Source organism: Pelodiscus sinensis, chromosome 6 (assembly GCF_052426305.1).
Source record: "Pelodiscus sinensis isolate ZL-2025 chromosome 6, ASM5242630v1, whole genome shotgun sequence".
In the NCBI taxonomy this organism is placed as follows: domain Eukaryota; kingdom Metazoa; phylum Chordata; order Testudines; family Trionychidae; genus Pelodiscus; species Pelodiscus sinensis.
This window is the reverse complement of record NC_143057.1, coordinates 4,209,181-4,223,485: the sequence shown is the minus strand read 5'-3', so window position 1 is coordinate 4,223,485 and position 14,305 is coordinate 4,209,181. Positions and strand designations below refer to the sequence as shown.

Genomic DNA, 14,305 nt, shown 5'->3' with positions numbered 1-14,305 from the left:
GAATTGCTAGCACCAAAGGCAATTTCGCATTGTGATCTTGTACAGTGACACACAAGAGTTTAACAGCAAGCATTTGATTAATACAAAAATTGCACTGGGGAGAGTGAATAAACAGCATTTTCTTCTGGCTCAACGATCGTGCGGATTTTGGGCGGATCAAAACCCCCTGAAACTCAGGGACACCTCAGAGCTGAACAGTCTTCCACGAAGGAGGAACTTTTAAACAAATGAGGTTTGACATGACATAAAGGGTGAAGGCAAGAAAACAAATGAGGCAGAACCAAGCGTGGAGACTGTGTCGGCCTTTTTGCACACCCAGAAATTATATGCAGGGCTCAGAAAAAGCAAAGGGAACGCACAAAGACATACAAGGGTAGAGTAGAGCTAAAAACATTATACAGAGTGGCTGCATCTAAACTGGCAAAACTTGCCAGCTGTCTACACTGGCTGCTTGAATTTCCGCAAGAACACTGACGATCTCATGTAAGATTGTCAGTGTTCTTGCGGAAATGCTATGCTGTTCCCATTCGGGCAAAAGCCCTCTTGCGCAAATGATTTTGCGCAAGAGGGCCAGTGAAGACAATACGGTATTGTTTTGCGCAAAAAAGCCCCGATAGCGAAAATGGCAATCGGAGCTTTCTTGCGCAAAACCACGTCTAGATTGGCACGGACGCTTTTCCACAAAAAGTGCTTTTGCGGAAAAGCGTCCGTGCCAATCTAGATGCTCTTTTCCGCAAATGCTTTTAACAGAAAAACTTTTCCGTTAAAAGCATTTGCAGAAAATCATGCCAGTCTAGATGTAGCCGGTATGTTCAAAAGCCAAAAGAGTGTCATTTCAAAGCAGGGAAGGTAGCCCGAGTGAGTCAAGAGCAGCTGCCTTTGGCAAATACAGTATGATCGCACCATAAAGATAACGATGAAGAAGACGTTAGAAGAACAAACACGGCGAAAGAGCAAAACCTCTCGTGGAGTGAAGGAGAAATGGTTCCTTCACACCCCGAAGGCTGGCGAGGAAATACCGGTTATAAGCTATCTCTTTGCGGTTCGTGAGGCCAGAGCTGATGATCGCAAAGGAGAACACTCCAAACACTCAGTTCCAATACCGAGCCAGTACCTGGGGAAAGGTTTGCGAATGCTGACGTGCCTACGACCCAGCCACTGGAAAAGTGTGACTCCTCACGAGTCCCCTCGTGCCCCATCTGCCAACTTTAAATAGAATGCATCAAAAGGGAGGGGATTGAAACGCAGGACTAAATGGGATGGGGGCTGAAGGGGGATGGGGAAGGGAGCTATGGGAGGAAATAGGATGGGGGGGCAATACAACAGCAGCAGTTTGCAAGGCCGCCGTTATAGTCACCTGCGCCTCTGTAGGTACCAGCAATTGCAGCTCCCATTGGCCATGGATCATCATTCCCAGGCTACATCTAGACTAGTGTTTCTCAACCTTTTTTATAAAGTATCCCCTTTAAAAAAAAAAAGAAAAATACTCCCAGTACCTACAATTTTCAGACACACACATTTTTTTTCTGCCATTGCAACACATTTGTTTGAACAACTTAATCGTAGGTGGGCGGGCAATGACATTTTGGGGTGTAAAAAGCACAAAAATAATACACTGTAGAACTTAAAACAAAAATTCCGTTTTCTCCAAATTTCAGTTGTGTTGACGTACCCCCAGACTTCTCTCGAGTACCCCTAAGAGTATTCGTACCGCTGGTCGAGAAACTCTGGTCTAGACTATGGGGTTTTTCCAGGAGGTATCCCAGAAAAACTCCGCCGTGTCCAGAGAATGCGTCTGCTCTTCCATTTTTTTTTTTGTGTTACTCCTTCCACAAGGAAGAAGGTCTCTTCTGAAAGAGGAGGCGTTTCCGAAATTTGGCCTAGTGTAGATGGGCCACTTTTTGGAAAAGCCTCTTCTGAAAAAACTATCGGAAAAAGGTACGCAAATTGCAGAGCGCATTTTGCATACATTTTTCCGATAGATCAGTGTAGTCTAGACATAGCCCCAGGCAATGGGAGCTGCAGGAAGCAGCAGGGACCAGAACACTGTTTCTTCCTGCTCCCATTGGCCGGGAACAGCATTTTGCAGCCAATGGGAGCTGCGATCATCCGTACCTGCGGATGCACAGGTACATAAAGCAGCAGCCTGCCAGGGGTTAACCCTGGTGGACCGGATCCAGCCCATTCCTGAAATAGGAGGTGGCAACCAACCTTAGCACATAGGGGAGTGGAGAGATGATGGGGCGAGGAAGAGTCTGGAGGGTGAACTGAAGCAGGTGGGCTCTCAGCAGAAGCCCCATCCGCAAGCCAGCCAGCCCTGCACCCTCAAAGCCCCAAGAACTGTGCAGAAACACACAGGGCTACACACCACTCCGGTGGGGGGACACGAGGCTGGGCTGGCCTGCTGAAAGGTGTGAAGGGAGACCCAGGGAGTTATAGTTACAGGCCAGCACACTGAGACCAGAGCTGCGAGGGGGTGATAAAGCGCAGGCTGCACGGAGCACGATACGCTAGGAACAGACTAGCAAGGCGTCTGCGCGCAGAAATCACGTCTTGCTGACCTGCCTGCATTCCATTAAAGTAATAACAATCGCCTGCAAAGGGAAGAGTGGGGGTGGGCCCCTTTTCTTGCTTCTCTAGGGTATGAAAATGTGTCGGGGCCGGGGAAGGTGTGTGTGTGTTTTTCTTTCTCCCCTGCAAGACTAAATGGATAACAGCAACACTAGTAGGCTCGCTTAGCTGACAGCCGATTAACTGAGAGAAGGGATTGCTAGTCAACCTGTTAACACAGCCCCCCCGTAATTGACACACAGTTAACACCGCTGCTTGAATACACACAGTCAGAACAAAGCTCTCGCCCTAAAGATTTACAGTAGTGCTAAGCTCAAGGGTCCAAGAATCACCAGGTTCCTCCATAAACACAATAGCAAAAAAAGCATGCGATTTAAAAAAACGAAAAAAACAATAATGCATTTGAGCTTCTTTTTCTTTGCTTTCTGGGATCTAAGCCTTCAGGGCACATTCAGGTTACCCCAGGCTAGAAATACACTGTGTTTGCCTCATGACAATTGTGTAACCGCTGGATCCTGCAAGCAGGGGCTGTAAGAAATACCGCGCGGCGCACGGTACAAATCAGGAGACCTGGCTCGACTGGATTTCACACCTCTGCCTCTCACACCTCGGCTCTGCGTGTCCAGAAAAGCCTCCCACAAAACAGGGCAGACTTTGTGGTGGGGATTTGGTTGCGATCAGAAGGAACAACAAACAAGCACAAACTTACTTTGGAGATCTACTCGGGGTGAAATCCGGCCCCACGGACGTCAGTGGCAAAATGCCCATGGGCTTCACGAGGGTCAGTTTCACCCCCAAACTTTGCAGCCTGGTTTCTGTACCATAAAGCAGCGAAGGAAGAGCACATCCCCTGGCCCAGCGCAGTACATAGAGGAGAGGCAAAGGATGCAGACAGGCAAAGTCTCCACGGCCGGGGCCAGAGGATGCCGATTGTGGATTCAATATTTGCTGGCGGATCAGACAAAAGTGTAGATTCTCAGTGAGGAAGGGGTTACCGGTGGGGTGCCACCACATGAAGAGATGTACAGCCTCACTGCACCCAGGGGACGGAGAAAGGTGGCGAAGAGGGTACCCTGAACCCTCACTTCTGTGCTCCCTGCAGGGCTAGGATGTGAGTTTGTCACCCATATTGCCACTAAGCTCCCTGATCTGTGCAGAGAGGAGACAGGACAGTCCCACCCAGGCTATGTCTATACTACAATGATCTATCGGAAAAAGGTTCCTTTGTCTGATTGTTTTTTCGCAAGAGGCTTTTCTGAAATTTGGCCTGTCTGCACTGGGCCACATTTCGGAAGAGCCTCCTCTTTCGGAAGGGCCCTTCTTCCTCGTGGGAGGAGGAGGACAGGGCTTCCAAAAAAGCACGTCTGCTCTTCCGCAAAAAAAACGTGAAAGAGCAGACGCGTTCCCTGGACACGGCAGAGTTTTTCTGGGATACCGGAAAACCCCCACAGTGTAGACATAGCCCCAGGGACTCTGAGGGCAGAAGGCAAAGTAGGTGTACCATAGCTGAGCAGACTGGAGCTCTGCTCCTGTCTGGCCTCTCCCCCACCATCCGGTGGCCCCCGTTGAGGGCTGCGCCTCTTGGACCTGCGCCCGCAGATTCTCCACTTGCGAGCCCCCAGGTTGAAGCCTTTGTCCTTGTGACAGACTCCCTACCCCTCAGCTGCTCAACACGGTTTTCCTCTTACCTGGGAAAAATTTAGCCCGTTCAAGGGGTGGCATTGCTCCTCCACTTTCTCCACAGCCCCGGTCTGCTTCCTGAGGCGCTCGGCCTCCTGGGCCAGGTAGAGATCCAGGACAGGGACGCCACGGGACTTAATGTCCACCTCGGTCAGGGAATTCACCATCAGCATGACCCACACGGGCCTCTTCCTCTCCCAGTTCCCGGCGATGGCGTTGAAGAGGTAGTCGGCGTAGAGCCCCTTCCCCCGCTGGTCCGGCGTCATCCACGACGGCATCATGAGCTTGACGTACTCCAAGTGGCGCTTGAGCCTGCGGTAGATGTCCCGGGGCAGCACGTCCTGGAGGTTCTCGCCCTGCGGCAGCAGCTGGCAGCTGGTGAGGGCGGAGATGGTGTAGGGGTCCGTGAGGTCCAGCTCGAAGTAAACGATGTGGCTGTGCTGGAAGGCCTTCTTGGAGTTCTCGGGGATGAAATCCCAGACCCGGGTGTACGGGACGTGGATGGTGCCGAAAAAGTAAGACGGGGGGTCTCTCTTGATGGTCCACAGGAAGGAGTTCAGCTCGCTTTGCTGGAGGGGAGAGAAACGCAGCAGAGTAAACAAACCACGGCCTGCAGGCTGGAGCACGGGGAGCCAGCCACGCAGAGGGGGAGTGGCGAGAAAGACCCCTTGCCCCCAGCTAGCGACACGGGCTAGAACTAGCTCCATTGTTTCAATAGGCTCTCCCTCGTACTGGCGTGTCTGCACCCCAAAGACAGCACACACACACCATCGTAGGCCAGATCGGTTACTCTCGGTGCCCACAGGAAGGCAGTGTTGCCTAGTGGATAGAGCAGAGGGGGGTGGGACTTGGCAGACCTGGGTTCTCTTCCTGGTTCTGTTGTGGGGAGCCGCCTCACAGTGCCTCGGTTTGCCTGTCTGTTAAATGAGGCTAATGAAAGTCACCTCTTTGAGACCTACTGATGATCAGAGCTAGGCCCGAAGGGGGACCACCAAGGCTTCGGGACTGTGGTTGTTTTGTCAGCCTGCCATCACCTTCCCGCTCCGACCTCTCCACCTGACAAAGCCCCACGCCCCCCCCCCCCCTCAGGCCAAAGGAAACATGCGCGGAGACAGAAAACTGCCACCCAGGAAACGGTCTTGACTCAGGCTGGGGAGAGGGACTCCCCTTAGCCACACGTCCAGAAGCCAGCGCGTAACATGGAAAGTCACTGGCAGGCCGGCACGCTGGCTGAGGAACGGACTGGAAAAAGGTTGCACCGGGTGCCCATTCCGGACCCCGCAGTGTCACCCACCTCCGCACGGCGTTCAGAGAAAGAGCCAGTTGCTCTGAAGACAAGAGGGGAAGCTGGAATACTGTGTGAGAGCCATCCCGGCCCGCAGCACCGAGAAAATGGTTTTTGAAACAGAAAAAAACTTTTTTTCTTTAAAAAACAACCACCCACAGTTGTTTTCAAACACTCCCAACCATCCAGTAAAGTTACCCGAGCAGCAGCAAACCTCATGCCAGGTCTACACTCAACCCGGCAGCTCAGCTTTTGGTGCCCAATTCCAACTATGAAGAATATGTAGCTGGAGTCGACTTACCTTATGCCGAGCTTGGTGGGATCCCCACAGCGGGAGGCCAATGGGAGCAAACTCTCCCATCGGCTTCCTTTACTCCTCGCAAAAGGAGGAGTACCAGCCGCCGGTGGGGGCACCCTCTGAGTTTGATTTGGCAGGTCTTAACTAGACTCACTAAATTGAACTCCGGAAGATCGATCGCAGCAGCAGCGATCGTCCTTTTTAGTGTAGACAAGGCCTTACTGCGAGTTCTAAAGAAATCCTGCTCCGTGGTGTATTGGATTTCAATACCAGGTTCCCAGACTTCTCTGTGTTTATGTTAATAGGGAATAATGCAAAGCGTTCCCCTAGAACAGACCATAACATTTCCAAGAATCCCAGAGGGTAATGTTGGATCCAGCCTTTGTGTGGTCTATGTAAATCGACATGGAGACACATCTTCAACAGCTTCACTCACTGGACCGATGCCAAACACCCAGCTGATGAGCTGGCCTTAGAATCCTAGAAGTGGGAGGGACCTCGAGAGGGCATCAAGTCCAGTCCCCAGCCCTCACGGCAGGACCAAGCACTGTCTGATCGTCCCTGACAGGTGTCTGTCCAACCTGCTCTTAAATATCTCCAGAGATGGAGATACCACAACCTCCCTGGGCAATTTATTCCAGTGTTTAACCACCCTGACAGGCAGGAATTTTTTCCTAATGTCCAACCTAACCCTCCCTTGCTGCAGTTTAAGCCCATTGCTTCTTGTCCTGTCCTCAGAGGCCAAGGAGAACAATTTCTCTCCTCCTGCTTGTGACACCCTGTTAGGTCCTTGAAAGCTGCAATCAGAGCACACAATGGATTTGGCCCTGCTGGAAGAAGCAATCTGCTTCTGATTGTCTGCGCATAAGCAGGGAAGCAGAAAACATCTGGAATCTCCGCCCCGTCGCTGCCCCGCAAGAAGATCTGGCTATCAAATGTCTGGCTCCAAGAGGGGACATCCAGACACTCAGTTCAAACATCTGGCCAGTTTTCCGCCGAACACTGGCCCCGGCACTGTGATTAGATTGAAGTGTGCAGGTACGGTGAGGTTAGATGCCTTGCTCAATGCAGAGCAGGCTCCTTATTGGAAACACATGGCCTAGGCGCTGCCAGTGGAAGGCTAGGGCCAGAGGGGTTAATCAGAAAGACAACTCTGCAGCGGCTCGTCCCAGGGGGTGTTTCTCCGCCAGACCCAGACCCAGATCACAGCCCTGCTCAGCTGGAAATGCCAGCAAGGCCCCGGCCTGTCACCCAGAGGGGAAAAGTCTTGGAGGGGGCGCCATGTTAGTTTGTGATTTTGAAAACCATGAGCGGCCCTGTGGCAGCGGAGAGGCGAACCCCACTGTCTAATAGCTCTCGCGGGCAAACCCCAGGTGTGAAATCTTTAGCAATCGCTCGCCTGGAGTAAGTAAGGTGGCTGCCTCGGCCCTCCACAGTCTTAAACTTCCATTAAGGACAGAACCCTAGAATCCTAGGAGGGCGGGAAGAGACCTCAGGAGTCATCGAGTCCAGCCCCCTGCCCAAGGCAGGACCAACCCAACTCAGTTAGCCCATCCAGGGCTGCGTCAAGCCGGGGCTTAAACACCTCTAGGGACGGAGACTCCACCCCTCCCTAGGGAACCCATCCCAGGGCTTCCCACCCGCCTAGGGAAATAGTTAACAAAGGTGATTTCTCAGTGTGCTCAGTGTTGAGTTAACCTCCCCGCTTGAAGCCTATGAGCCTTTTGACTGCTGACTGTGGAGGGAGGATGGGATTTTCCAAAGCTCACCCTGCTGGCCTAAATTTCAAGGGCCAGGTTGGTTGGTTGGTTTGTTTAATGGCTGCCGAAAATCTACTGGTTGGTGACCACTGGTTTAAAAGGCTGCCTATGTTTAGGCACGAAATACACAGACTCACTTCCCCGGCGCGCCCATGTGATTGTCAGGCTGAGGCGGTCCCTTCAGCAAAGCCAAGCAGGGGCGGATATAGGGCAGGGCGAGCGGGGCAGCCACCCCGGGCCCCGCGCTTCAAAAAGCCCCGCGCATGCGCCGTGGCAAAGGGGGGCCCCGCAAAACGGTCGTCTGCCCCTGAGGCCAAGCGCCTTTCATTCCCTGGCATTTTAATTTTACAGGTGACTACGCCAGAGGTCAGGCCCTAGGAAACGCGCAAGGGAGACGCGAATGGGGCAAATGGCCACCAGTGAGGAGTCGCCAGCGAACAAAAAGACGGGCAGGCAGGCATCAGCGTGGAGGGAGCCGAAAGGGCGCCCTTTGCTTTAAAGACGTCCGAGCTTGTGTGTGGCAGGCAGGGCCCAGGAACAGCCCCGGCTCCGAAGAATCTCAGGGGAAGAGTGGTGCCGACAAGCACCGGACCGGCGTTCAGCGGCTGGAGCACGGGGGGCCGTGGGGTTCAGATGGGGTCCTACGCACCCTCACAGGAAGAGCACTGGGCAGGAAGCTCGCATGCCCTCGGATACTGCCCGTACGGGAGGCTCCAGGAAGTACTGTGTTGCGGTAGCACCTCCCAGCCAAAGGGGTCTGGGTCCCCGCCGGGCCAGGCTCTGCAGAGCCCGAGAGCGAATCACAGCCCCTGCCTCAAAGAGCGCACAGTGTGAGAGGCCAGCGGATTGCGTTGAGACGCACACAGCTATGGTGCTCCGCCAGGCTTAGACGAGCACACCGGGCCTCACGAGCACTTGGATGTTATTACAGACACTTCTGGGCACTAAACAGCTGCCACTGTTATTAATCAGGGCAGGCTGGGGCTACATCTACACAACGCGTCTGTTCATCTGCTTTTCTGGGACCAGTGACTAAAGCGCTAGCCTGAGATGGGGAAACCTGGGCTAAGGTCCCTGCTCTGCCACAGGCTTCCTATGCGGCCTCGGGCACCTCACTTAGCCCGCATCTGCTCAATGAGGATAACCGCCTTGCCCCGCCTCCCAGAGATGCTAGGAGAGTCAGTCCTTCACAGAATCCAAGGTGCTCAGATACTAGGGTGCTTATGTACCTGTGATGGCAACTGGTGGGGAAATGTTGAACTGCATTCTGCATTCTGCCCGGACCACAGCCAAGCCGAATGCCTTTGAAAACTCCGCGCTCCGATCCTAACGTGCCCTTGTGTAGCTCTTCCATCCTGGGGTATATTTTCCATGTCATTTAGAGATAAAAGCAAGCAAGCAGCTTCCCCCACCCTCCCTCCGGCCCCTTGTAAAAGGGGAACAGTTTGCCAGAGCGCAAAGTGGCTGCGAGATAACACAGGCACAGCGGTGACGCGGGCTCTCCCGTACGGCGCGATGCAACAATTGGCAGCCTCTCTCTCGCACCTCATTTCAAGAACACTGAGGAGATAAAGTCACTGGGTCTGGATCCCCTGCACCAGCATCCTACGCTGCTCCCACCACAGAAAAGGGCCTGAAAGCCCTTTTTGCACTAGGCATGTGGAGGCTGAACCAGTTAAGCTATAGTTTAACCAGTCAACAAGTCGCGGGATTTTACATCTCTGTTTTGCATGGCCAGAGAGATGCAAAGGGGGCGCACAAAACTCAGCTCATTTCAACGGACTGATTCCTGATTTCCACCAGCATAAGAGAAAAATCAGACTCGCGGGACCAGGGAGAGAACACGCCGCCCTCACTTTCAGGCACTCGTCACTATTATTTCTCTTGTGACCATGCCTGGCGGCCAGGAGGAGAGAGGAAGGATGGTTCATGGTCAGGACACTATTGAGCTAGGAAGACCGAGGTTAAATGCCCGGCTTCACTGAGGCCTGCCTCAGTTCCCATCAGTAAAATGGGTGCAATAACACAACCCTGCCACACAGGGTAGTTGAGGGGGTGATACTTTGAAGACTGTGAGGTGTGTAGATACTACAGTGGTGGCAGCCAGATAAAGACTTTAGCTAGATAAGGAATTCTACTGTCATAGGCACTGCACACACATATCAGAGGAGACAGGTCCCTACCTCAAAGAGCTTAAAAAGACAGAAAAGAGCTGGAAGGAACTGGGGAGGCAAAGTGACTTGCCCAAGACTAAATGACAGTCACTAGCACAGCTAGGAACAGACTGCTGGGCCCTAACCACTAGGCCAAACTGCCACAGCATATTCTTCTCCTTAGCCTCTGAGGATAGAACAAGAAGCAACAGGCTTAAACTGCAGCAAAGGAGGTTTAGGTTGGACATCAGAAAAAACTTCCTGGCTGTCAGGATGGTTGAACATTGGAATAAATTGCCTAGGGAGGTTGTGGAATCTCCATCACTGGAGATATTCAAGAGCAGGTTAGACAGACACCTGTCAGGGATGGTCTAGATGGTGCTTGGTCCTGCCGTGAGGGCAGGGGACTGGACTCGATGACCTCTCGAGGTTCCTTCCCGTCTAGTATTCTATGATTCTACAGTTAGCTTATCCAGTTACAATTGGGTGTGTACCTTGACTTCCTTTTGTTTGTTTTTAGCAGAGCAGAGGTGCCATGTGTTCTTGTTAAGGGGTGGTTCTCGCAGCATTTTCATTGATTTATTCTTACGACCCCATCAAATAGACCAGTTTCCAGATTGAAGCTATTTTTGCTGCACTTGCCAACTTGCTTTTCCAAGAGGACCTAAGCAGCATTTACAGCACTGCAACAGGACTTAACATTCAGAGCCCAAATCGACATCTCCTACTTCAATGTCAGTTGACATAAATCGTTTCATGTGCTGACAAAGATCGGTCGGTAGATCCAGGCTAAAACCTGCCAAACTGGAAGGTTTATATGACAGCCGCACAAAGTATTTTATTGTAACACATCCGTCAGGGATACGGTAATTTTCCTCCCCAACAGTTATTTCAAAACCGTTGAAATAACTTGGCGTGGGGGCAACTCTACAAAGATACAGGAAATAAATAATGCAATTAAGCAGCGGGAAGAAACAAAGATCTCTAGGGGAATTACACTGGGCACCTAGGTACGAGAAAGTTAGCGACAAATGAGAGAGAATCTAGAAAATCAAGCAAGGGACTTTTCACAGGCTGCGAGGCGCAGTTGTCAGGGCGACAGGCAGAACTGAACCTGGGACCTCTGGAGCTGAGTGAATGAGCCAGGTGTGCAATAATTATTGAAGGGGGGGCACTTCACAAATTTTGGAAGTGGTCACGGGCCGCCCCGGAAGGGGCGGGGCCTTAGGTGGAAGGGGAGGGGCCAGAAGACTTTCCGTGTTTTCCCGCCCACAGACCTTGATTGACCTGCGGGTGGGAGAGTACATGAAGTCTTTTCCACCTGCCTGGGCCCCTCCAGGGGCGCACAGCGCTTAGAGAGAACTGCCAGCTGTTTTGAACAGCTGGCGGTTCCCTCTGGTGCCGCTTACCCCGCCGAAGGGAGGAGACTTCGCTCCCCCACCCCAAATTCTCGCCTGGCCTGAGGGAGCAGCTGGGCCATTGTGGGCCAGATCTATCCCTCGGACACTGTCCCGCGCTACAGTTTGAGCTAAAAGCCAGGCTGGCTCTCAGCTTGGGCTGTGGAGGAGACTCCTTCTTCTCTCTGCTCCTGCCCCCACCAGTTAACCGGAACCAGTAAGGCTTACAGGTCAAACATTCACATCCCTGATCTAGTCCACTAGCCAATCTGTTGCACCACGCAGCCTCTTTGAATGTATTACCATATTTTTTCCTCTCTCTTTTTTTAGGAGTACATCCCTCAGGCAGCCCCAAACTCCTTACTCTGTCTGTGGTTTTGCACTCCTCCTAGCTCCTTTGTCAGCTGCTTATCTCTCTCTGTGCCCCGCCTTGCCGCATTCCACTTTGTAGCTATTCAAAGCAGAGACTGTGACCCCATCCTCCAAGGTATTTAGGTGCCTAACTACTTCTGTGTCTTTACACAGTGAGTGAAGAGCCCTATGCGTCTGCACATGTTAAATGTGTAAGTAGTATTCTCTTCATGCTCCCCTTTACATTACTGACAAATCCTGACTCCCCTAAATAATGGAGTTTGCCTAGGGAAAAGCACTGCAATGCATTCAACAATTCAAAGAATCCAAATTCAGTACCTTTTCCACCCGAGATGAAAAATAAAAATCAGTTTTCAATGAAAAGCCAGAAGTTAGAGCAGACGGGTGAGATAATGCAGAGGGGCAAACGATGTATGCTCTTGGAAAAGTTAGCCATTTAGATTAATTGCTCCATTTATCATGAACAATGCTCCCTACACGAGTAAACAGTTACAACTGCTAATCCCTGGGCGCCGGCATTAAACACAGAGATGTGCATCAACATTTAGCAAAATACACGACCAGATCAAAAGAGTTAGTTCGTGAATGGGGGAAATCCAAAAGGTCCACAGGAGACGCACTTGCAAATTAATTCTTTTCAAAAGCTTTCTTCCTCCCGCCCTCCAGGAAAACATAGAATGTTTTCTCCTGTGCCAAAAATTCAGGATTTGGGGAGAATTATTGACTGCAGTTTTAGCTGTAACAGGGCACTTTGACAAGAAAGCTCTCTGAAGAATGATTTGTTTGCCAACTTCTTAAAACAGCAAAGAAAGACTTCTCTCGACTCTGAATACACACACTCAGGATGGAAGGTTGGGGAGTCACGGAGGAGTACGGGTGTAAAAGCAATTTTGGGGGGGGGGGGTCAGAAAACACACATCCCTAGATTTGAGGAACCCATAATTAAAAGAGCATTAACCCCTGCAGATGCAATGGGGAATGTTTAAAAACAGACAGAGTCAGAAGTGTGGAATTTAAGAGCTTGTTTCCTTTATACACAACACCCCCATGAAAGTAGCTGGATACTCCTATTTATAGGACCTGAAAATAAAATCTATCACTGAATAGTGTCATTTCTCCCACTGTCCTAATGACCTGAGGAAGCAGACTGCCAATATGGAAAACTGCAGGCGGTCTCACATTTTAAGGACATAGTAATCAGGAGATAATGAGCCATCATTAACACATTTCACCTCTGGGTTTTCTGACAAAGGGTAAAAGTCTTTTGGCATCAGACATGGTTGTGGTTGCAGTTTTCCACCAATACGATTTTTTTCTGCTAACCTTTGCAGTCTCCCCCAAAACTTTTTTGTTTTGTTTTTTCAAGCCCTTGCCCCACATTCACATAAGCCCACAGCTACACAGGCCCCTGGCTCTGAAGGGAGCCCGCCCGGCCCAGTCTGTCCCCTACTTGCCGGACATGGCCCATTTTTATGACAGCGCCACCCCCGGTGACTCTGAAATCTGCTTTACATCCTGGCTCCAGTAATAAACTGACCGACTGGCTGGCAACCTGCCTCCCACCTGGCAGAGGTGGAGAGCTGTCTGTGCTAGGCCTGCCCTGGCATCTCTGATAAGCTGCTTCTAGTGTGACACAAAAGTCGAGTTTGTGGTGCTCCAAAGCCCCAATTCCTGACTGATTCCATCTAGGAAGGCCCAGACTCCACTGTTGTGTCTGGACAGGTCATTCAAGAGGCAGCAAGACCCAAGAAGAGACAGGCGGATGGCAGGTGGGCCTTTCTGCAGGGGAAACGGACAGCCAAGTGCATAGGAGAGAAGATCACAAGGCGACAGAGCAATAAAAAGGGTTCCCTGGCCTTCTCACACAGCTCCCTGAAGATAAGGTTTTCCAACCTGACCAGCGTTCCCTATAGGCTGAGCACTTGGGCAGCCCAACAGGAGAGATTCAGGTGAAGTGCCCACAATTGTCCACCGCTAGCAGCATGTGTTTCTATGGGTGGTGCACATCTGCACTTGCCTTTGTATGTAATAAAATTTATTCTGCACGTGCGTAAAAAAATAGTGGGAACATTGAACTTGACCCCTGCGGCCAGGGTGTGCTGTGTGTGGAGATGAGACCATTATGGATTTGTCATCTCCCTAAGCATAGGAGCTCTGTTCTTCTGTGGATCCTGAAGGTCTGCTCTGCGCTTGACATTGTGAACACGGCTGGAGGTGTAATCATGTTAGCTAACCCCGGGTGAAACACGAGGAGTGAGCAAACCATGATGACTATCTTCCTTGGCCCATGAGAACAGGCCGGGTTGCCTCTGAGCCATGTGCTACATCCAACTTCTTAATTAACTAGAAGAAAGGATGGCTAAGGTTTCCAAAAGCGACACGTGATTTTTGGTGCCTTGATTTTTGGACACCCAACTTGAAATATCTCAGATGCATCTGCTTTCTGGAGGGTGGGCACTCAGCATCTTCTGAAAAATCAGGTTCCTTGGAGAGGTTTCAAATTGGGCACCGAAAAGTGGAGGCTTCCAAAAATCACTAGTCACTCCTGAAAATCTTGGCCTTTTGTTCATCATGTTTTTGTCCTCAGCCATGCGTGCTGCTTACTCACGTTCAGCACGGGTCAAGCCAATACCACCATGAACAGTCTGTTCCAAAAGTCAAATTCAATCATGTAGAGACAGCCTCCAGCCTGGCAGCCGTTGAAAACCTTTATGCCGCTAGCATGTTAAGTGGTCTTGGTTTGTTGGACTGAGCTGGGCTGTCCAAGTCTATCCTCATAAAAAATGTAC

At 51.3% G+C, this 14,305-nt stretch overlaps 1 protein-coding gene across 3 annotated transcripts in view; it reads right to left on the bottom strand.

Annotated features, from left to right (window-relative positions):
- TRABD2A (TraB domain containing 2A) overlaps positions 1 to 14,305 on the bottom strand; it is an 83,671-nt gene that overhangs the window by 67,049 nt on the left and 2,317 nt on the right. For all 3 annotated transcript variants that reach the window (XM_075931318.2, XM_075931317.2, XM_075931315.2), the window contains exon 2: positions 4,260 to 4,820. In XM_075931318.2, coding sequence (XP_075787433.2) covers positions 4,260 to 4,820 — 561 coding nt within the window. The remainder of the gene's footprint in view (positions 1 to 4,259; positions 4,821 to 14,305) is intronic.